Here is a 21837-nt window from a genome sequence, read left to right as displayed (position 1 = left end):
AATACCTCAGCAGCTTGCCAAAGGATATCAACATTCTTATTTTTCCTTGCATGTACATTCTGTCCCAGAAATCTTAACAGTTCAGGCAGGCACGTCTGACTACGAGATCGAGGTAGACCTATAAAGCAAATAAAACAAACTGTACTTATTTACCTGTGTTCAACAGTTTTACAAAGGTAAGTGCTCCTAGATGCCTGCTGCAAACACAATCGTGTTTTCTTGGAACTGTCAAAGCTTACAGCAATCAATGCAATTCTTGATTACTTAGTAGCACAAAAAACCCAAATTTAATTAAACTCAACTGGAAATATGCATTCAGGTTATTTTAAACTTCAGGGGCTCAGAATCTGATAGCGCTACTTTTTTAAAATAAAGTTACATCACTTGGAGGTTACTAATCTTGGAGCAACATCAATATTTAAATAACTATCATGATGCAAACAAATGAAAAAAAAAAAAGACTGAATCGTGCTGTTTGACCAAATTTGCCATTAAGAACCAAATACTTACAATCATCAGGCAAAACTTCCTTGAACTGCTCAAAATATGAATTCAACCGAACTAAGCTTTCCATGTTAATTATTTCTTGCAGTGAGGTGTCTCCAAACCTTTAGAAGGTGAAGAAGGTTCCAGTTAAGCTCAAAGTAAAAGATTTCACTCCTTCCTCAAAACAACTGCATTTGGCAATATGACTACCAGAAAACTGTTTGAAGATTCATCCCAGAGTAAACCAGAGCAACTCATTATGAAAAAAAGAAAAGATATGGGTATGAAAGTAAAAGTCGGAAGGAAGCTGAAACAAAAATCTTGTATAAGACAGTATTTAAAATTCTTTGGCTTTTGTGTCTCTCTTTCAATATAAAATATGTATCTAATAAATAATTTTGCATAAGTTCAAACATGTAATAATAGATTTATTAGTTTAAAATAAAATAAAATAAAATAATAGCCGTAACATCAGTAGATAGAGATATGTAAATGAGAAACATTGACCTAGGAGTAAAAAACCATGAATATAATAAATATTGTCCAAAATGCCACAAGTCATCTCATCTAGCCATATCTACGTACACACACAGTGCTGACATCTGTAACTATGCTGCTCACCTTGGCCTCCCTTTATAGGCAACAGCAGCTGTTGGAATGCTTTTGTTAGACCTCTCCTAGCTGTCCCCCATCACACTGCACACTTCATTCAAGTACCAGGGCTGCTATCACACAACACATGTGCCTGACTTCACTGCAGTTCCCCATTATTCTTTACAGGATTATGGTCATAACAGAGGGAAGCTCTGGTGAGTCTTCCAAAACTGAACAGTTTCTCTAGCAGATATAATTACATCATTATATTTTTCAACTTTCAAGAATAGTGCTGCATTACATAAGTGCTGTGATTATATGTTAAAACAGAGGCCCATCTAGCCCACAATTCTGGGTTTTGACAGGGGACTCTAGGGGAGAATGCAAAATCCACAGCAGCAGTTAGAATGATCCTTCAGCCTGTACTGGACTGTACAGAGATCTCAAGTCACAAGCAGGACCTCTGTGGCCCATGACAGATTTCCCATTCTATAAATTCACTTCTGAACTATAGAAACCTGCACTAGACTTAAATCCATGAGGTAAGGAGCTCCACAGCTATGTGTCATTTTAAGGTTTGTTTTGCGTTAAACAGCTTCATTTAGTATTCCCTTGTTCATGTACTGGAGAAATTGAATCACTTAGTAATGCAACAGTGCAATTCCATAGAGACATGCTTCCATCAGAACAGGAGATTGATGAACTGCCATTAAGGTTGAGCATGCATGACTGAATACGTACTTCTCTGCGAGGGTTTGCTGCTCATTGATTCCCACATTGAAAAGAACAGGCTGAACCCTCAATAACATGCCACTTTGAATCTCTCGTGGCAACAAATCAAACAAGGCGCTTGGCAAAGGGATCCTCACATTAAATCCATCGCTGCAAAGAATAAACTGCTATTAGACATAAAGATACAAAAGCTAAATTCTGAGAATGTGTTATTTATGTAAAGAGGGATAACATCTAGAACATAATACAACTATTGAAAACAAGTATCAGTCAAGGCCGATGACTTTAAGGAACTGCCACAGCTTTTTCCTAAAAAGAAAAGCTATTCTAGTTCAAAACACAAACTTGCAGCAATCCATAATGTTGCGTTTACATCCTCAGGGACATTTCAATCAGGTCTGCCAATTTCCTGACAAAAGCTGATTTATCTATGATCACTAATACTGTAGCTCTTGTACAACTTGGGTAGAAACCCCCAAACTTTGTCACATCCCATCTCATCAAAAGTTGAGTATATTTGATTTTACAGTGATAAAGTCTAGCAATGATGCACATGCATTAAAGGATATACTCTTCAATACTGTAACTAGTACTGACATTTCTGAGCAGAAGGATAGAGGCAACAATCATAGCAACCCAAGCATACTGAAGTGGAAGCTAACAAAAGCACTAATACAGGAACTTCGGAGTGAGGCCTTTAAGCTGCTCCTGCAGCACAAGAGGTTACCTTGGGTCAGCTGAGCTACAAGCAAGGAACACTGTATATTATTTATCTCATGGCAAACATGAGGTAACACATCTTATCTTAACCCATAACATCAACACAGACATATTACCCTAAGTTGGAACTGCCATGACACAAGTTGCTGTGACATCTGTGCTTTGTGTTAACCTATCAGCTGTCTGGTTGCTACATCCACATCTTTACAGTTGCAGAATTCTCAAGCACAGCAAAAGAGCTCTGAGATATATATAAGCATGTAATTAAAACTGGTCTACCCAACATTTCATTTACATTGGAAGAACACACAAATTCTATGCTATATCTAAAAGCAAAAAAAAACTTTTTTTCACCTCTAAATGTAAAGCTCCCAATAGTTTGCACCAAAATTAATGAGTCATTTCTTTCTTCTCTTCAATGAATAAAATCTAGACAGCAAAATAATAAGCAACACTATCATATCTGAAACTAATGAAGACTGTTTTCCTGCTTATTAGTGTCCTACAGTGGAGGTGTAATTGAATAAGCCTTATCTCCTCCAGAAAACAGATTCAAAACTAACAGACTCTGAAATACAGAAACACTAAAACACTGACTTTTGTGAGATCTCTGTCCTTCCACAGCTTCATCCTCATGTATGAGCTGTCTCCCTCTAGGCAAGAATTCTATTGCAGTGGCCCACCAGCCCCAGGCCAAAAAGGAGTGCAAGACCAGTTGATAAGCAGAGTGAAGCAGGCCTTCAAACTTAAGTGTCACTGTTGTGAACACTTCCCATCATAATAAAGTTGTAACGGATCACTCCCATTCCACTTTACAGGAGAATGCAAACATTTTGGTTCGATAGCCGATCGGGACCGCTCGTTCGGAACCGCTCTGCTTGAACTGTGAGTTTCTCTCGGGTTTTTTTTTTGCCTTCCTTTCGGGGTTTCACGGGTCGGGAGGACTCCTGGTAAGGGGCAGCCGGCAGGATCATGCTCTCGCGAGCCTGCACGGGAACGGGAGCCCGATGTCAGCCGCGGCAGGTTTAAATCCCGCCCGGGCTGTGCATGTGGCGCCAGTTTGGTTCAATAGCCTAATCGGCCGGGTGCAAAAAAACCCACCACCACCACCAACAACAAAAAACTCAACTCAAACGTTGCACCATGGTTGTCACTAGGATGAAGGGTAGAAAAGCAGCATCTGCCCAGACAGAGCTGTTTCATCAGCATGCTGGAGTCCAGGCTGCCAGCTGCAGAGAGTGCTTCAGCCTGGCACTTGGAATAGAAGGGGTGGGAGAGGACACCTGTGTCAGGTGTGACCAGGTGAACTTTCTCCTCAGCCTGGTGGCAGAGCTGAAGGACGAAGTGGCCGAGCTGAAGGAGGAGGTATCTAGGCCAAGGACAATAAGGGAAAGTGAAAGGGAGTTAGATTTGTGGGAGAAGGCTCTGCAGATCTCCCCTGCTGAGGGAAGGGTCCCTGCAAACGCAGAGGGATGGATACAGGTCCCTGCCAGGGGTGGCAAGAGAAATCCACCCCCACCCTCTCCTCCTCCTCCGCTGCCCTTGCATAATAAGTATGAGGCCCTGCAGGCTGAGGGCAATGGGGATGAGAGGGCTGAGGCTGAGGAGCAGCCATGCGGAGTGGAGCCTAAGCCCAAGCGGTCCCCACCAGCTATGACGACCAGCTCCACAAAGAAAAGGAGAAGGGTTATAGCTGTTGGGGACTCTCTCCTGGGGGGTACTGAGGGACCCATATGTTGTTCCGACCCATCCCACAGGGAGGTCTGCTCCCTACCCGGGGTGCAGGTTAGGGACATTGCGAGGAGACTCCCTAAATTAATCCAGCCCACTGACTATTACCCTCTGCTGGTGATACAGGCTGGGAGTGATGAGATTGACAAGAAGGGCACCAGGGCGATTAAGAAGGAGTTCAGGGCCCTTGGACAATTGATTGATGGGGCAGGAGCTCAAGTGGTGTTCTGCTCAGTTCCCTCAGTGGCAGGGGTGTACACTGAGAGGAATGGGAGAACCCACACCATCAACAATTGGCTCAGGGGATGGTGCCAGCGGCGGAATTTTGGTTTCTTCGATCATGGGACAATTTTTACTGCACCTGACCTGCTGGGTCCTGATGGGGTGCATTTATCTAGAAGGGGTAAGAGAGTCCTAGCACTAGAGTTGGCAGGGCTCATTCGGAGGGCTTTAAACTAGGTCTGAATGGGGTGGGTGAGGCAATCGGTCCCTCTGCAGAGGAAAGAGTAGGGCACAAGGTAGGGTCAACTGAGAAGTCAGGAACCCAGCTGCAGTGCGTGTACACCAATGCACGCAGCCTGGGCAATAAGCAAGAGGAGTTGGAGGTCCTGATCCATCAGGGTGACTATGATGTAGTCGCCATCTCAGAAACTTGGTGGGACAACACGCACGATTGGAGTGCTGCACTGGGGGGCTATAGGCTCTTTAGGAGAGACAGACGAGGGAGAAGAGGAGGAGGGGTGGCTCTGTATATTAGGGAGTCACTTTCTGCCACAGAACTTGAGGTGGAAGATGAGGGAATTGAGAGCCTGTGGGTTAAAATCAGAGGGCAGCCTAACAAATCTGACATCCTGGTTGGAGTCTGTTACAGACCACCCAACCAGGATGAGGAGGCTGATGAACTGTTCTACAAACAACTGGAGGCTGTCTCAAGATGATCAGATCTTGTCCTTGTCGGTGACTTCAACCTGGCTGCTATCTGCTGGGAACTTAATTCAGCAGAGAGGAGGCAGTCCAGAAGACTCCTGGAGCGAATGGGGGACTGCTTCCTGACACAGCTGTTAAGCGAGCCTACCAGGGGACAGGCTCTGCTTGACCTGCTGTTCTCCAATAGGGAAGGGCTGGTGGGAGACATGATTGTGGGAGGCTGCCTAGGGTGCAGTGACCACGAGATAGTGAAGTTTTCAATGTGCAGGGAGTTAGGGACGAGCAACAACAGAACCTTCACCTTGGACTTCCGGAGGGCAAACTTCAGCCTGTTGAAGAAACTTATTTGTAAAGTTCCCTGGGTACCAACCCTCATGAACCAATGGGTCCAGGAGGGTTGGACCTACTTCAAACAGGAGCTCTTGAAGGCACAGGAACTGGCAGTTCCCATGTGCCGTAAGATGAGCCGGCAGGGAAGGTGACCGGCCTAGATGAGCAAGGAGCTCCTGGAGGATTTAAGGGGAAAAAAGAGGCTGTGTCACCTTTGGAAGGAGGGGAAGGCTTCTCGAGGTATGTTCAAGGACGTTGTTAGATTATGTAGGAATAAAATTAGAGAAGCAAAGGCCCAGTTGGAACTGAGGCTGGCCACCTCTGTCAAAGACAATAAAAAGCATTTTTATAAATATATTAACAATAAGAAGAAGGGCAGGAAGAACCTGCACTCCTTATTGGACCTGGAGGGGAACACGGTAACTGAAGACGAGGAAAAGGCTGAGGTCCTGAACACCTTCTTTGCCACAATTTTCCTCATTGATGATCTGGATGAGGGGGTCGAGTCAGTCATCAGGAAGTTTGCAGATGACACCAAGTTAGGAGCAGATGTTAGTCAGTTAGAGGGTGGAAAGGCTCTGCAGAGGGACCTCGACCGACTGGACAGATGGGCAGAATACAATGGAATGGCATTTAACAAGTCCAAGTGCTGAGTGCTGCACTTTGGCCACGGCAACCCCATGCCGAGCTACAGGCTGGGGTCAGAGTGGCTGGAGAGCTTCCAAACAGAGAGGGACCTGGGGGTACTGATTGACAGCCGCCTGAATATGAGCTAGCAGTGTGCCCAGGTGGCCAAGAGGGCCAATGGCATCCTGGCCTGCATTAGGAATAGTGTGGCCAGCAGGAGCAGGGAAGTCATTGTGCCCCTGTACTCTGCTTTGGTTAGGCCACACCTTGAGTACTGTGTCCAGTTCTGGGCCCCTCAGTTTAAGAAGGACATCGAAACACTTGAACATGTCCAGAGAAGGGCAACAAGGCTGGGGAGAGGCCTTGAGCACAAGCCCTATGAGGAGAGGCTGAGGGAGCTGGGATTGTTTAGCCTGGAGAAGAGGAGGCTCAGGGGTGACCTTATAGCCCTCTACAACTACCTGAAAGGTGGTTGTATCCAGGAAGGGGTTGGTCTCTTCTCCCAGACAACCAGCACCAGAACAAGGGGACACAGTCTCAAGCTGCGCCAGGGGAGGTTTAGACTCGAGCTGAGGAGAAAGTTCTTCACCGAGCGAGTAATTCGTCATTGGAATGTGCTGCCCAGGGAGGTGGTGGAGTCACCATCCCTGGAGGCGTTCAAGAGGAGATTGGACGTGGCACTTGATGCCATGGTCTAGTCATGAGGTCTGTGTTGCTAGGTTGGACTCGATGATCCTCGAGGTCTCTTCCAACCTTAGTTATACTGTGATACTGTGATTTGTTACTTCAGGCTTTTAAAACAAAAATTGCTTTTTAAACTTAAACTTGAAAATACCTTTTTTCTACAAAGAGGCCAAAACAAGCAGAAAGTGGAGTTTCACAAGCATCTGTTAAACTAAAGACAGTTTGCCCCAGATAGTTTGGAAATTGACCCTAAATAAGCCTCACCTCAGCAGCAGCCCAACTGTCTATTATGTGTTCCACGACCTGCTGCGCCAACAGCAGGTCATTATTCAGTGGCACACAGTAAAGCCCTGATCAACTGATCAGTGATTTTCAGACACATAAAGTACTGACCAACAGTAGTGAAACTGAGATCAGCCTCCAAAGTCAGTCTGAAATATTAAAACAGATTAAGTGCTTAAAACGAGACTGAATACTTCCGGTCAAGATGGTATTTATTCATAAAAGTACTGTCATGGTTTGAGCCTTGCCATATATCTCTTTTCAGCTCAGCTCCCTGTAAAATGAAACATCAATAAAAATGAGTAAGTCCACTTCAAAACATTTCTTTGAAGTTCTGAGGAGAAAACCAGCACAGTGCAAAGGCACGTAATTTCAAGTGTAGTTGACTGCTTCACCCATCTGCAGTCCCACCCCACTTCCTGTTCCTTGTCCTGCCTTTTTTTTTACCGATTTCCAGTGATGACTGGCAGCATGTCAGTAGATGTATTTGATGTGGCCTGAGTTACTTTAAAGGTTACATTCCTCAAGTCCATGATTCCCAAACTCATGTCCTCCAGCATTGCCAGCTCCTCACCTAAATCAAGGAAATAAAAGTGAATCATAGTAATTACTTACTACATTTACCAATTTGATGATGATTGTAGGTCATAGGTCTCATAACAAAAGGGCTCTGGACCCCAGGTCTTCAACCTTAACCTACGGACTGCAATGTCACGATTGACTTTATAGCTCCAGCAAGTTCAGAAAACACTCGCGCAGTCCAGCCTACCATTTTTCAAATAGATTATATGCTGACTTTCCAATTTAGATAATGCTAGTAAGTTTCAGCACTGTCACAGCCATGACATTTTTCTTGTGGGAAAGCATACTGCAAAATTTACAACGAGTTCTGCATTTGTTCAGTAATGCATTCCCTAACTGGCACCCAGATGGCTGTTAAAACACCTGAGTGAAACATTTTCCCTTTGTCTATTCTCTCTCCTGTAGGACTACAGGAGGTCAAGAATATTCAAGAAGCGTATTTTGGGCACTCCCATCTTACCAAAATCCTTTCCTGAAGAAATTATCAATATGGTACCTTTTTTTTTTTTTTAAATCATTGGCATTACAAGGCAAGTACAATTTATCTTTTAGAATTAATTCCATTAAATGAAAAGAAATTCAATTGTTACCTAATTAAGTACTCCACATATAATCTGGTTTTGCATTTTAGTTTTCAAAATTGTTTTGTAGCTGAGCTGTAGATTGTCACAAACACCCATACACTGTTGTAGACAGTTTCATGCAGAATTCGCTGACTCAGAAGCCGATACTACCCACTTGCCCTGTGCCTTTACCGTAAGTGCTCAGCAGGCTCTCAAATTGTGCAAGCAAGCCAATGGTGTAGAGTTGCCTTAGAAATCCATCATCATGCAGGCAGTTCCTCAGTTTGATAATGAAACCACAAATGAGAGCTGTCAGCTGTGAGAGAAAAAACAGATAATAATGAAGTGATTCAAGGGAAAAAAAAAAAAAAAAGGCTCTTCAGCTCCAAACAGAAACAATATCACATACAAGAGGTGACATAAAATTTGTTAGACTGATAGTCTTTTCCCTTAAATGTCTCTCTTCAGCTGCAAGGAAGAGTGACAACCAACCAACAAATAAACAAAACATGCATAAACCAAAAAGCATTCAAACATGATCTGATGAGTTAGGGTATGCTGTCTTCATTTCACAAGCTCTCCCAAAATGGGATTGCTGTTGATCTTGCATGAGTTTTCGAGACACAATCACTTTTACTAGGGTCTGCAACTTAAGAATTACAAAAGAGTCTCCTTGGAGAATTGTTTTAGTTATAGGTGGAAAAGAAAGAGAGTTAATTCCAGGCCATAAATTTTGGTAGTATGAGTAATACATTAATATTTTTAAATGGCATTTTAAGAAAGCATAAAAATTCACTACTTGTTTGCATTATGAAGACATCCAAATTCCGCTGCTACAGGGTATTCAGAACAAGGTTCTGAAGACCTAGTACTAAGATCAGTACTGAAATCTAAGATTAGTATTAGTGTAAATTCACTTATTCAACAGAGGAATTTCCCAGGTAATTACCATATGCTATGTATACAGGTGAATGACTGTTACAGAGTCATGCAAAAGAGAATAAAGTTATTTTTATGATGAGTAAACATATTCGAAACATTGTGTTTAGAAGTTATCTGCAATATGAAGTGGGGTTTGAACAGAAAAATTCCCTTAATTTTCATTTTGGGACAGCAGCCTTACCAAACAATATCCAAGAGATAAGCTGTTGGAAATAAATGAACGAGGTACTGATTTCACAGTGAAGTAGACACCACAGAAGTGTAGTGGGCAGAAGAAATGTGGAAGTATTTTTAGTACAGACACCAGCTGACAAAAAGAGACCCCAGCAGGCCCAGAAATAGAATTTCGAGGGAAAAACAGCAGTCTCCCTGTAGCCAGAGTTCTCTCCTTAAAAGCTGCAGGCCCTTTAGGTTTTCTCAATGCAGAAAAGAACAAAAGGAAATCAAGGGAATATGCTTTCCACTCATGGGCTTTCATTCCTCTTTCACATTTTGCCTCTGGTTTTAGTTTGATGGCATCGGAAGGCAAAGGTTGTTTCTGCAGACAGTAGTATATTCTCACTAGTTCTGGGATTTATTTTTTTTAATAGTGACTGCATATCTGAGGGGAGACTCTAAGTTATACATTGTCAAATGCATGTAAGTGACTAGTAAGGCCAGGATAGCACAGCCTGTGGGAGGAGATAATAGTGTTAAACCTGAGAGTAGACTAGATCTGAAAGAAATTCTGAAAAGAGTAATCTTTAATATTTCATATAAACCCAAACACATGTCAAATTACAATCAAATATGCATATTTGCTTGCTCACAGTTTGGCAGAAGACAACATCCCTGCGATACTGAAGGCTGAGGCAGAGCCCTATTGTTGGAGCACTGTCCTGCATTAATAAAAAGACCATGGCTTTCTTTGCCTTGTCACTCATCATGGCTACACAGTCTGTGAGAGTCGTCAGCAAGGGATAAAGAGCTTCACTCCATTCGCCTGATGAAAAGAAAAAAAATTATCACTACTGTAAGTACTTTATCTGAAACCAAGAGGCATGAATTAAGAAGAAATTTCCTGTTGCAAGCTAAGGTTGTTAATAATTCACATTTAGGACTTGTTTTATTTCGGCTGGCTGTTTACTCCATGCTTATTAAAGAACTCTACTCTCTAAGGCTGATATGACTTTACTGACCATGTACTAGCTCCCAGATCTGTGCCTATGAAACAGGCTATACAATAGCTGATGTGGAAAGAGTAACAGAAACAAGAATGCCTGTATACACAAGTGTGTATAACTGCATGTGCACGTTCAAACACACCCTTTCACAGTGCATACAGACAGCATGAAGTCCATCATATAACAGAAATAGCGAACGTCTGCTTAGCCATTTCTGTCAATGAGATTTCTCTCAAATATCTTGGTTTTCAATCTTTTGTGGACTCGTATATCATTCAAATGTCTCACCATCTTATTGCATCTCAGTGAGATGATACTTATCTCTCATTTTACAGCACAGGAATAATAAGGCTGAGTGATGAAAAATTCATGTAGGTGCTCTTTTAAGTGTTCACTGACTGTTGAGTGGCTTTGAAGGCTTAGAGCTAGGTAGCAAGAAATACTAAATGTAGTGGTTTAGATGGGAGTTAGCCAGATCCTTGGAAGCAGTTTGGAGCTTGACTTCCACTGAAATACATGAGCCATGTCCCATAGGGAATCTGTTCAAGGTCCTACACAGAAAACTGCAATTAAACTGGTTTACCAAAGTTCTATTACAGGACCCCAGATATTGTGCCTTCCTTCTTCCCAAGAGATTGGTCTGTCTTAAAATGGAGCACAGATTCAGTTGCTTTTCTTTCCCTCTTTAATCTTTTGTCTTAAATCAACCACCAATTAAAAACAAAAAAACAAACAAAAAAACCCCAACATTTCCATGACTGTACAAAAAATTATTGAAATTCTAAACCAAAATCCATTCTCTCTCCATTATACCAAGTAAAGAGAACAGTACTTTGGTTTTGGTCTCTGTAATGTAAGGTTGAAATAGAAGAACACCTCTCTTTTAAAAGAGAAGAACTATGTGTTTTATGAACAGAACACACATAACCCCCAGTTTGGTTGGCTGCAGGGACAAGGCAACAGGCAGATCAGAACCTGCATGCATGAGGAAGTTTTTTTTTATTTTTGTCTCAAAGCCAGGACTAAGAGCTAGTGATAACAAAAGTTTCTTTGATAATCAACCAAGGAGGGGAATTTTGGAAATCTGCTAACAGAAACATAACTGACAAGATTAACAGAACTATCCTTTTTACTTTTGTTCTATGTGGTAGACAGATAACCTAATAAACTGCATAAAGTGGAAGTTGTTTGGCCCTGTTTACGTGCCATTAAAAAAAAAACAAAAGGCAGGAAATGTCAAAAGAAGAGGCAATGAACTACAGCTTGTCCTTTATATTCTATTAAGTTTTTTCTCTCAAAACAAATCAGATGCCACAATGTGACCCTGTAAACACTTGAAAAGCAAAACACAGATGATACAGTGTTTCCCTTACTGCACTTGGGAGTTTTTCTATAACTAAACGCGAATGACAAAGACATGAGATGATCTTTCAGCACATAGTCATAATCTCATTGCTTGGATATACATAGACATATGCAACTATTAACTCAGTGGAAGTTTGAAATTGTGGTGTGTCTGGCAACACTTAATTTGAAATATGCTTATCTGTGGTAATCACAAAGTACAGTGGTGGTACACCAGCCTGCCTGAAGATAAAGCAATTGTTAGACTATTTTTTAATCCCAACCCTCACATGTAAAACAATGGCTTAGCTGAGGAACTGAGCAAAAATCCTTTGTGCTGTGTATTCTCTTGATTTAAAATTTTGTCCATGAAAAAAACAAAACTTCACCAGACGATAAATATTTTAATGTTTTGTGCTCCCTACTTCAAAGAGGTGCCTCACCTGTGTTTTTTCAGTCAATGGTAGTTGCTATTAACAGTAAACAGTAAGAAAGAACTGCCCTCCCAAACTCAAACCAGGTTGGAACATTTCACTGGTAGCATTTAAATAAATGTGAAAGGAGAGACCTAGTCCAGGCTAGCTGGTAGTATGTTTGGAACACAAATCCTGCTTTTTAATCAGAGGTTTCTAGATGCTGCTAGAAGTTATTCTGTATAAAAACTAATATTGTACAAACCAGAAAGATACCTGCTTTACATACTTTAAGGTCATCTTGAGTGCAATCACACAGCACTTACAGGACGGCCAAGGGATCAGGCCCAGCCAGCATGGATTTAGGGAGGGCAGGTCCTGCCTCACCAACCTGATCTCCTTCTATGATCACCTAATCACAGAAGGGCAGGACCTGCCCTTCCTAAATCCATGCTGGCTGGGCCTGATCCCTTGGCCGTCCTGTAAGTGCTGTGTGATTGCACTCAAGATGACCTGTTCCATGATCTTGCCTGGTGCTGAGGTCAGGCTGAGAGGCCTATAATTCCCTGGCTCATCCAACCAGCCCTTCTTGTGGATGGGCACCACGCTGGCCAACTTCCAGTCTTCTGGGACCTCTCCAGTGAGCCAGGACTGTTGAAAAATGATGGAGAGTGGCTTGGCCAGCTCTCTCAGCAGCCTAAGATGGATCCCATCCGGTCCCATGGACTTGTGGGGATCCAAGCGGCTGAGGAGATCTCTAACTACCCACTCCTCCTGGAACAGAGGGAAACTATGCAGCTCCCTGGCTCCTTCTGCCAGCTCTGCAGGCCAGCTGTCTGGAAGACATTCTGTCCTGCTAGTAAAAATTGAGGCAAAGAAGGTGCCAAGTACCTCTGCCTTTTCCTCATCCTTTGTTACAACATTCCCCTCCATGTCAACCAAGCAGTGGAGGTTGTCCTTGCCCTTCCTCTTGCTATTAATGTATTTATAGAAGGACTTTTTGTTGTCCTTCACAGCAGAGGCCAGTTTAAGCTCCAAATGTGCTTTTGCCTCCCTAATTCCTACATGACCTAGCAACATCCTTAAACATTCCATAGGTTGCCTCACCTTTCTTCCAAAGATGATACATGATAGGTTGGACAAGATGATCTTGAAGGTCTCTTCCAACCTGGTCTATCCTATCCTATCCTATCCTATCCTATCCTATCCTATCCTATCCTATCCTATCCTATCCTATCCTATCCTATCCTATCCTATCCTATCCTATCCTATCCTATCCTATCCTATCCTATATTGTACAGCAAGAGACAAATCCTACATTTTCCACTCAGCTGGAGCTGAATTCTGGCTGGCAAATAAAGGTCAGCCTTAGCCTCACAAGTCTTTTGTAGTAGTTTGGGCTGGGTGCCCTCTGCTGTGTTCATATGAGGGGGTACTTCCTGTGTCCAAAAGTCCAGCCCAGTGGGTGGACACAGGAACCTAGGTATTTCATATCATAATTCTCTGTGCCACTATAAGATCCAGTGCAGGATCTGACACTTCCTCTTTCTTCCCTCTCTGCCACCCAGTAACTTGGGGGAGATATCTCCCAGCCTTGGGCCTGACTAGGCCCAAGGCCACGGGGGAATGGGCAGACTCAGATATGGCCAGCTGAGACTAGCCTAGCAGTGGGGAGGGGGGAAGAAGGAGCCCTGGGGGTCTTGGGTGTACCCTCAGGTGGGGATGGGATGTTTCTGGGTCTGTTTTGGGATTTCTTTTGTCACTGTGCTTCTGGCTCTCTGTAAACATTCACCACTTTCCATTTAAACTTTCCATCACTTTTGCAATCCGTTTGAGTCATTATTTTTGCCCATGGTGGGGAGAGGGTCTGCCTCAACTCTATTTTTCTTTTGACTGCTGCTGACCAAAGTCATACCTTGATGTACACTTTGAAATGTAGCATTTTGGAAAGAAAGGGCAGAAAGAGAGACTGAGAAGCCCTAGGAGTTCTAATAGTCTCTCTTCTCCAGAGCAACAAAAGCATTGTTAAAATAATGTCCTTCAGAACCTTGAAAAGATATTTTTAGTCTTTTCATATTAAACCACACCTACTATCTATAAACCAAAGTACTGGGCACCCACAGCTGCCTTTGGTTTAGGTCAGAGTTGAAAGGGCTCATGATCTCTAAAACCCAGATTAATGTAATAAGTGGTAGTTACTTAGCCCTGATCCAGTAAAATACAATTCTTCTTAAGCACATGGTGTCACGTTTGGCTTCAGAGAGAAGCAAGCAAGTCCTTCACTACACTGCAGCTTCAGTCACTGAAGTTTAAAATGCAGGTTTGGGTATACAGGGTACCTAGCTAGAGTGACATCACTGCTTTCAATTACTCCCATCTTAAAAATAACTACATAGCATTCATTTATGCGCCACATTTCTATTTTGTAAAAACTAAAGGGATGTTTCAAGAATTAAAAATGTGTGGAGTCTTTAATTGATTAAAATGGTTTTCAAAGTGATAGGAGGAAATGGGGTGGATAGCAAAGAACAACATTAATATACTTCATGAAGACGAAAATTGTACCTGCACTGGGGCTTTATTTCTCATTGGTTGCACTAAACACAGGAGTCCATACTGCTCAATGACTGAACTTTCATTGAACTCACATTAAACTACTTTCAAATGGGAGAAATCACAGCCATCTGTTTGGGAGAGAGTGGCATCACAGAGGCATAATATTCAGATGACCTTGTAAATGCAACACAAATGTGCAGAAGTACAGAAGAAAGAAGGCTAACAGTGAGATGAAAGCCTCCTAAATTCTGTATTCTGACACATGAAGATTTGTGTCCAACACTGCTTGGTGTATACCCACCACAGAGATTTCCCATCAGCCTTGTTGACTGCTCCATGCTCTGCTTGGGTTCTCATTCAGATAGGCCAACTCAAGAGCACATATGAAAGGGCACATCTGGAATGTCAGACTTTCATAGATTACCATGAGATTTGGAACAGACCTCAAATTATTGTCACCTACAATAGTTTGCTAAAACACAACTAGAGAAACCAGAGATGATGAACAAGTGCTCTCCCATACCTGAAAATGAGAAGTTACCAGATATCCCCTTGCACTATTAGAAAATAGTAACTTCTCAATATTCTTAGGTAACTCACGTGATATTGCAGAGCACTGCCATTTCACAGTGGTCAATCTTAACAGCAAAGCAGTTGTTCAGTTGTAAATAATGAACAAATCTCTGCAATTTTCAGAAGCAGAAGCCATGAATGCACATACCTGGGCCAGATTCTTCCGAAGGAGGGCTGCAATCTGCACAGAAATGGAGGGGCAACATGCATGATTAAGAAGCAGCAACATAGTCTAAACACAAGCAACTCAAATGCTCAATGCTAGGGTTCTCAAATTGAGGGAAGAGGAGCTGAGCAGAGGTACTCCTTTGCCTGTGGGCACCAAAGGCATGGCCTACCTCCTCCACTCCACTGTTTCTGAACATTTGGACAGGGACTTGGAGGAAAGCCAGTACCTGCTAGTTTGGGACTCACTGTGGATTACCAGCAAGTGCACTGTCAGTCTCCAGGAAACCACAGGGCACTATTTGAGAACCACTGGTTTAGTGCAATTTTAGGAAAAGCCAACAGTAAGGCTGCCTAACAACAGCAAAAAACTAGTCCTTAAGTTCAGTGCACTCAACAGAAAAGTACAGTAAAGGCAGACTCAACAGTACTTTGCTATTTTAGACAAATTTCTAGCATACAACTTCTGAGATAGTTAACATAAGGACTGGATTGTACACTGAGGGCTGAAATTTCACTAGTAAGGCCCATGAGTGGTCCACACTCACTTCAATGGGACAAACGAGCTGTCAGATGAAATACACTACAGTACAATGCAAACAGTAAAAAAAAAATTATATATATCCTGTTATAGTAAGTTTCACATTAAAGGAAAGTAGTTTATTATGCTAATAGGATTTAAACATCTGTGATTTATATCTGGATTCACTAGCCAATGAATTATGAATTATAAAATAACAATGGAAAATATCAAATTAATGTGTATGCATTAGGACAGTCAGTTGAGCTTGACAATCCAAGATAAAACCATTTTTGTAAATTAAAAATCATCATATCCATTGAAGACATTATGCCCCCATACAATTTTAGTAATGAATGCCTAATCCTATAACAACAACAACAAAAAATGTAAATACTTTTTTACATCTCCCTTCTACTATTTCAGGAAGTATTTTCTTTCAAAAACATTCATTTCTTGACAGTTCACCTGAAGTCCTTCAGTAGCATTCTACTGTCTCTCTCTTACCAGTTCTGGAACTACCTTGATTTGCTAATTTTTAAATTGATTAAAAAAATTATTTCTAGTCATTCTCTGCTCCGTGTCATTTACTCAACATTCAGAATTACTAACAGAAGAAGCGCTAGTTATTTAAATACATGACCAGAAAAAATTTTTAAAAACTGTCATTCTGAACTTAGGATCTTTGTCCATCAATTATTCCTGTATCATATTTGGAAAGCAATGTTGAAACAGAATTCTTAAAGAAAGCATAGAATTATTTGGTTTGGAAGTGACCTTTAAATGTCATCTAAGTCCAACCCCCCTGAGTGAGTGGAGACATCTTTAACAGGTTGCTCAGAGCCTTGTCAAGCCTGACCTTGAATGTTTCCAGGGATGGAGCATCGACAACCTGTGCCAGTGTTTCATCACCCACACTGTGAAAAAAAATCTAGTCTGAATCCACCCTCTTTTAGTTGAAAACTATGTACCAGATGGGTTTGGTGTGGAGTCAAGGAAAGTAACTCAGTGAGAAAATTCTTACTGATCCTGGCAAGGCCAGGGATTTTGCATAGTACTGAACCTGTTCCTCTGTCAAAAATACCATAAATTAGGAACTACATCTGGCTTCCTAAGTGCAATTCAAATGCTTATTAGACCTAGGAACACTGTTTGCACCAGATACCTAAGAAACAGGATTCTCTCTCCGGGATTTTTTAAGTTAAATTCTCCAAAAACTGGTTGAAAGTCAGACTTCCGATATAATCCATACACATAGGTAGAACTGGAAAATGGCAGCAAGTCCCTTAGCTTTAAAGCTTGTGACACTTGTTCTTTGGATTACATGGAAAGGTTTTTTTCCTATTTTGGAAGAACAGCATGGAAAGGTTACAGAAACTCTTGGCACAAAAAAAGCCTTTAGTAGGTAAATGCAGTTAATGCAGCACTTATGTGCCATAAGTGTCAAGACCCACAGCAGATTTAAAAGACAGACTGAAAATGAAAAAAAGATTATTTTTCTAAGATGCTTTTCAGCATTGAATTTTTTTTGGAAAATCTTCTGGTATCACCTACCACAAATTTTTCCTATTCTTTTTAATATTAAAAATATACTACTTTCAATCATTGATATGAAGGTGTATTGAAGTGTACTGATAAAACTTTAATGTAAATACATGTAAAATTTCATATAAACTAGCTAGAAATAAAATAATGTGAAAAAATATTAAACTTGTAGAATAAATTTAGTCAAAAAATAACAGAGAACATAATCTGAAACAGGAACCAAGTTGCCTATTTCTTTATAATATATACAAAAATGTCAGTCTGATCTAGAAAAACATGGCAAATTTAAGATACTCAGCAAACAGCATACAACATGTATAAAGCCACACAAAAATAGATTAACATTTATTTTAACTTCCTTCTTGCTTTCTTTTCTGCCTTCTCCTGCAACATTAACAATGGGATGGACATGAAGTCACAGACATACACAGTAAGGAACAAAGTGCCATCAAAAGATAAGGCAGAACAGGAAAAAGGACATGAAAACACACATCAGTATTTCTAGAGTTTAACTTGGCACACACACTCTATTAAGTGGTCAAATTACAGTGACCACATGTAAAGAATGTGAGAATAAGTAAAATAAATGCATATGTAAATGAAATAATTTGGAAATGTAATGCACAGCTGAAAAGCCATCATCCTAAAATTATAAGGATATCTTTCATTCACATGCTCATGGCATTATGCTGAATTCAATCTAACTCAAATTTTGATAGAATTATTCCCCTGAGAGCTTGCACTGCCAATTCCTACATCCCAGATACAAGAAGTCTAATTGAGAGTCTCAGTACCACAGTTTTTGACAACTTGGGATAAATTTTCTTTAAGCTCCAGTAGGTTCGCACAAGCTCAACTCAGTCTATGGGATTGCTTGGCTCCTCTCTTATGCTTTGGCAGCCCAGCTGGGAACATTAGTGTTGCATCAGTGCATGCACCTCTCTCGTATTTAATTTATCTTTTATGTAAGTTCACTTTGATTGCTGCAAAGAAGCTGAAGCAAACAGGAAAGCTACTAGAGGTGGTATTTGTCATATGGTAATCCAAACATCTGTTTTATCAGCTTAAAACACCCAGTGTGGAAACCAAATTGCATTGTCATCAATGGATTTGGCAATTACTTCATTGGGATGGGGATTTCAAAATAACAGGCTTAGCAGTTCCCTGTACACCATCAGCCCTTTCACCACCACTGAACTATAAATGCATGGAAGGATGTAACAGAGGCTTAGGAATGATACCAGTGCACAGCAAGAGAGCAGCAGGGAGAAGCAGCATCTGTCTATACGCACTTGTCTTTCTGAGAGAATGGCATGCACAGGATGGTGTGGATGAAGGTGGTGATAAGGATGATGAGGTCTCATTTATATCTTCTGGATTTATCCAGTAGGCACGAGTGTCCCGATTACCTTTCTTACTAGTACTGCTGGTGTCACACTGGAAAACATCTTCACAGCTGTCACTTTGAAGGCGCTCCTTCTGGAGAAGTTTGTCCACTCTCTGTATAATACACTCCAGACTTTTGTCAACATTGAGCCAAACTTTCTCCTTAAAAGAAAACATTTCTTTCTCAATTTAAAAAGAACAGAGACACTGGGCAACAAAACCTTTGTCCATATATTTCTTCTTGTGATTCTAGTCACAATTTCTCTGCAAAGTTGTTCTGGGCTACATTTACATTTGTGCACACACAAACCCTGGATATATAAATCATGTATACCAACATGTCAACAATATGTAGTGACATGACTTGGGTGGTAAAATGCTCCCTATAAGCCCAAGACAAGTGGAAAACTATTTTCTAAGTAAATTTGCTAAGCAATTTTAAGCACCATTATAGCAATTTCCAGTTGGTACTATTGTTTATTCTTGAAAATCGTGTTTGACATATTAGATGTTCATGCAATTACACATCTTTTTTTCCTACATAACCCAGTGAATAGAGATTAAATGACTCTAGTGTATTACTAAGTAACTAAATTGGTTTTATTCATACATCATCACTATGAGTTTAACTCATAAAACAATTAAAACTAGTAAGGATCAATTTCCCGAATAAATTTGATCTAACTTCTAAATTGATATTTCGCTATATTAACAATGGGTTTAATTAATCTTGACTATTTTTGAAATTTAGTTCACTTCCATGAATTAACTTCTTTGTGCAAACAGTTTTAAAATGCTTTTCATAATCAGACATGGATTGCAAATTCTAAATATTTAAATGAGAATAAAAGCCAGGAAGGCTGAATCATATCACTAACACACACAAAACATGCTTTATCTTGAAGAAGTGTAAGAGCCCCTTGTTGTGTGTCACATTTTTACTTAAAAAAATTATTTACCTTCCATTGGAACCCACTTCCAATTATCTTTGCTGTTTACGAGATCCAGAAGTCTTTATTAAGGCTTGTTCGTATCTCTATGCCAAGGAGTAACAGAGCATATCATGGAGGGAGTGTCATTGCTACGTGACCAATATCCCCAAAATAGACATCCTATGTGTATCTAGTAAGCAGTTACAAAGCTTACAAACAAAAGAATGCAGAAAACAAAAACTAATAAGAAGAAAATACTCATGGCTCCACCAAGCAAACATACCCATTCCTCTTCATGCCAATCCACCTGCAGTGAAGACCGGCTATTTCTTCCTGTCCATCTGGCCACAAGTGTATCTTGATCATTCCTCAGCATCACTTGCTCCCCTTCTCCAGAGGTTGGAGATGCTTTTGAAGCTATATAGTCTGGCCTTGCAGCATTCAGTCCGTGTATTGAATTTGCCAACAGCTTGCAGTCACAGACTGTGACTAGTTGTCGGGTCTAAACAGCAATAAATCCCCCATATTTAATAACTGTCATTATTCCACACACAATGTATACTATATTCTTTTGCAGGAAAAATAATAAGGGAAGAGGGAAGGGGGAGGCAAGGCAAAGGGAAAAGGAGAGAGGAGAGGAGAGGTTCGGAGAGGAGAGGTTCGGAGAGGAGAGGTTCGGAGAGGTTCGGAGAGGAGAGGAGAGGTTCGGAGAGGAGAGGAGAGGTTCGGAGAGGTTCGGAGAGGAGAGGTTCGGAGAGGAGAGGAGAGGTTCGGAGAGGAGAGGAGAGGTTCGGAGAGGAGAGGTTCGGAGAGGTTCGGAGAGGAGAGGTTCGGAAAGGAGAGGAGAGGTTCGGAGAGAAGAGAAGAGGAGACTCAAGGAGAGGAGACTCAAGGAGAGGAGACTCAAGGAGAGGAGAGGAGACTCAAGGAGAGGAGACTCAAGGAGAGGAGAGGAGACTCAAGGAGAGGAGAGGAGACTCAAGGAGAGGAGAGGAGACTCAAGGAGACTCAAGGAGAGGAGAGGTTCGGAGAGGTTCGGAGAGGTTCGGAGAGGTTCGGAGAGGAGAGGTTCGGAGAGGAGAGGTTCGGAGAGGAGAGGTTCGGAGAGAAGAGAAGAGGAGAGAAGAGAAGAGGAGAGAAGAGGAGACTCGAGGAGAGGAGACTCGAGGAGAGGAGAGGAGACTCGAGGAGAGGAGAGGAGACTCGAGGAGAGGAGAGGAGACTCGAGGAGAGGAGAGGAGACTCGAGGAGAGGAGACTCGAGGAGAGGAGACTCGAGGAGAGGAGAGGAGAGGAGACTCGAGGAGAGGAGACTCGAGGAGAGGAGACTCGAGGAGAGGAGACTCGAGGAGAGGAGAGGAGAGGAGACTCGAGGAGAGGAGACTCAAGGAGAGGAGACTCGAGGAGAGGAGACTCGAGGAGAGGAGACTCGAGGAGAGGAGAGGAGAGGAGAGGAGAGGAGAGGAGAGGAGAGGAGAGGAGAGGAGAGGAGAGGAGAGGAGAGGAGAGGAGAGGAGAGGAGAGGAGAGGAGAGGAGAGGAGAGGAGAGGAGAGGAGAGGAGAGGGGAGGGGAGAGGAGGGGAGGGGAGGGGAGGGGAAAGGAGACTCGAGGAGAGGAGACTCGAGGAGAGGAGACTCGAGGAGAGGAGACTCGAGGAGAGGAGAGGAGACTCGAGGAGAGGAGACTCGAGGAGAGGAGACTCGAGGAGAGGAGACTCGAGGAGAGGAGAGGAGACTCGAGGAGAGGAGACTCGAGGAGAGGAGACTCGAGGAGACTCGAGGAGAGGAGACTCGAGGAGACTCGAGGAGAGGAGACTCGAGGAGACTCGAGGAGAGGAGACTCGAGGAGAGGAGACTCGAGGAGAGGAGACTCGAGGAGAGGAGACTCGAGGAGAGGAGACTCGAGGAGACTCGAGCAGAGTAGACTCGAGGAGAGGAGAGGAGACTCGAGGAGAGGAGAGGAGACTCGAGGAGAGGAGAGGAGACTCGAGGAGAGGAGAGGAGACTCGAGGAGAGGAGACTCGAGGAGAGGAGACTCGAG

The 21837-nt window shown here is 42.2% G+C and overlaps 1 protein-coding gene across 9 annotated transcripts in view; it reads right to left on the bottom strand.

Annotated features, from left to right (window-relative positions):
- Nucleotides 1-21837, bottom strand: part of INPP4A (inositol polyphosphate-4-phosphatase type I A) — a 148180-nt gene that overhangs the window by 12776 nt on the left and 113567 nt on the right. For 5 of the 9 annotated variants that reach the window (XM_068138995.1, XM_068139011.1, XM_068139003.1 and 2 more), the window contains 9 exons: nucleotides 20081-20299; nucleotides 18772-19027; nucleotides 15398-15430; nucleotides 10010-10182; nucleotides 8451-8574; nucleotides 7561-7687; nucleotides 1822-1962; nucleotides 511-608; nucleotides 6-118 (listed from right to left, as the gene is read on the bottom strand). In XM_068138995.1, the coding sequence (XP_067995096.1) occupies nucleotides 6-118; nucleotides 511-608; nucleotides 1822-1962; nucleotides 7561-7687; nucleotides 8451-8574; nucleotides 10010-10182; nucleotides 15398-15430; nucleotides 18772-19027; nucleotides 20081-20299 (1284 nt within the window). The remainder of the gene's footprint in view (nucleotides 1-5; nucleotides 119-510; nucleotides 609-1821; nucleotides 1963-7560; nucleotides 7688-8450; nucleotides 8575-10009; nucleotides 10183-15397; nucleotides 15431-18771; nucleotides 19028-20080; nucleotides 20300-21837) is intronic. The other 4 variants (XM_068139029.1, XM_068139040.1, XM_068139049.1 and 1 more) reach the window with 2 other exon arrangements.

This window comes from Melanerpes formicivorus, unplaced genomic scaffold (genome assembly GCF_026170545.1).
Source record: "Melanerpes formicivorus ecotype bairdi unplaced genomic scaffold, bMelFor1.0.p_v2 SCAF_1, whole genome shotgun sequence".
Taxonomy (NCBI): Eukaryota; Metazoa; Chordata; class Aves; order Piciformes; family Picidae; genus Melanerpes; species Melanerpes formicivorus.
This window is presented reverse-complemented; position numbering and strand designations above follow the sequence as displayed.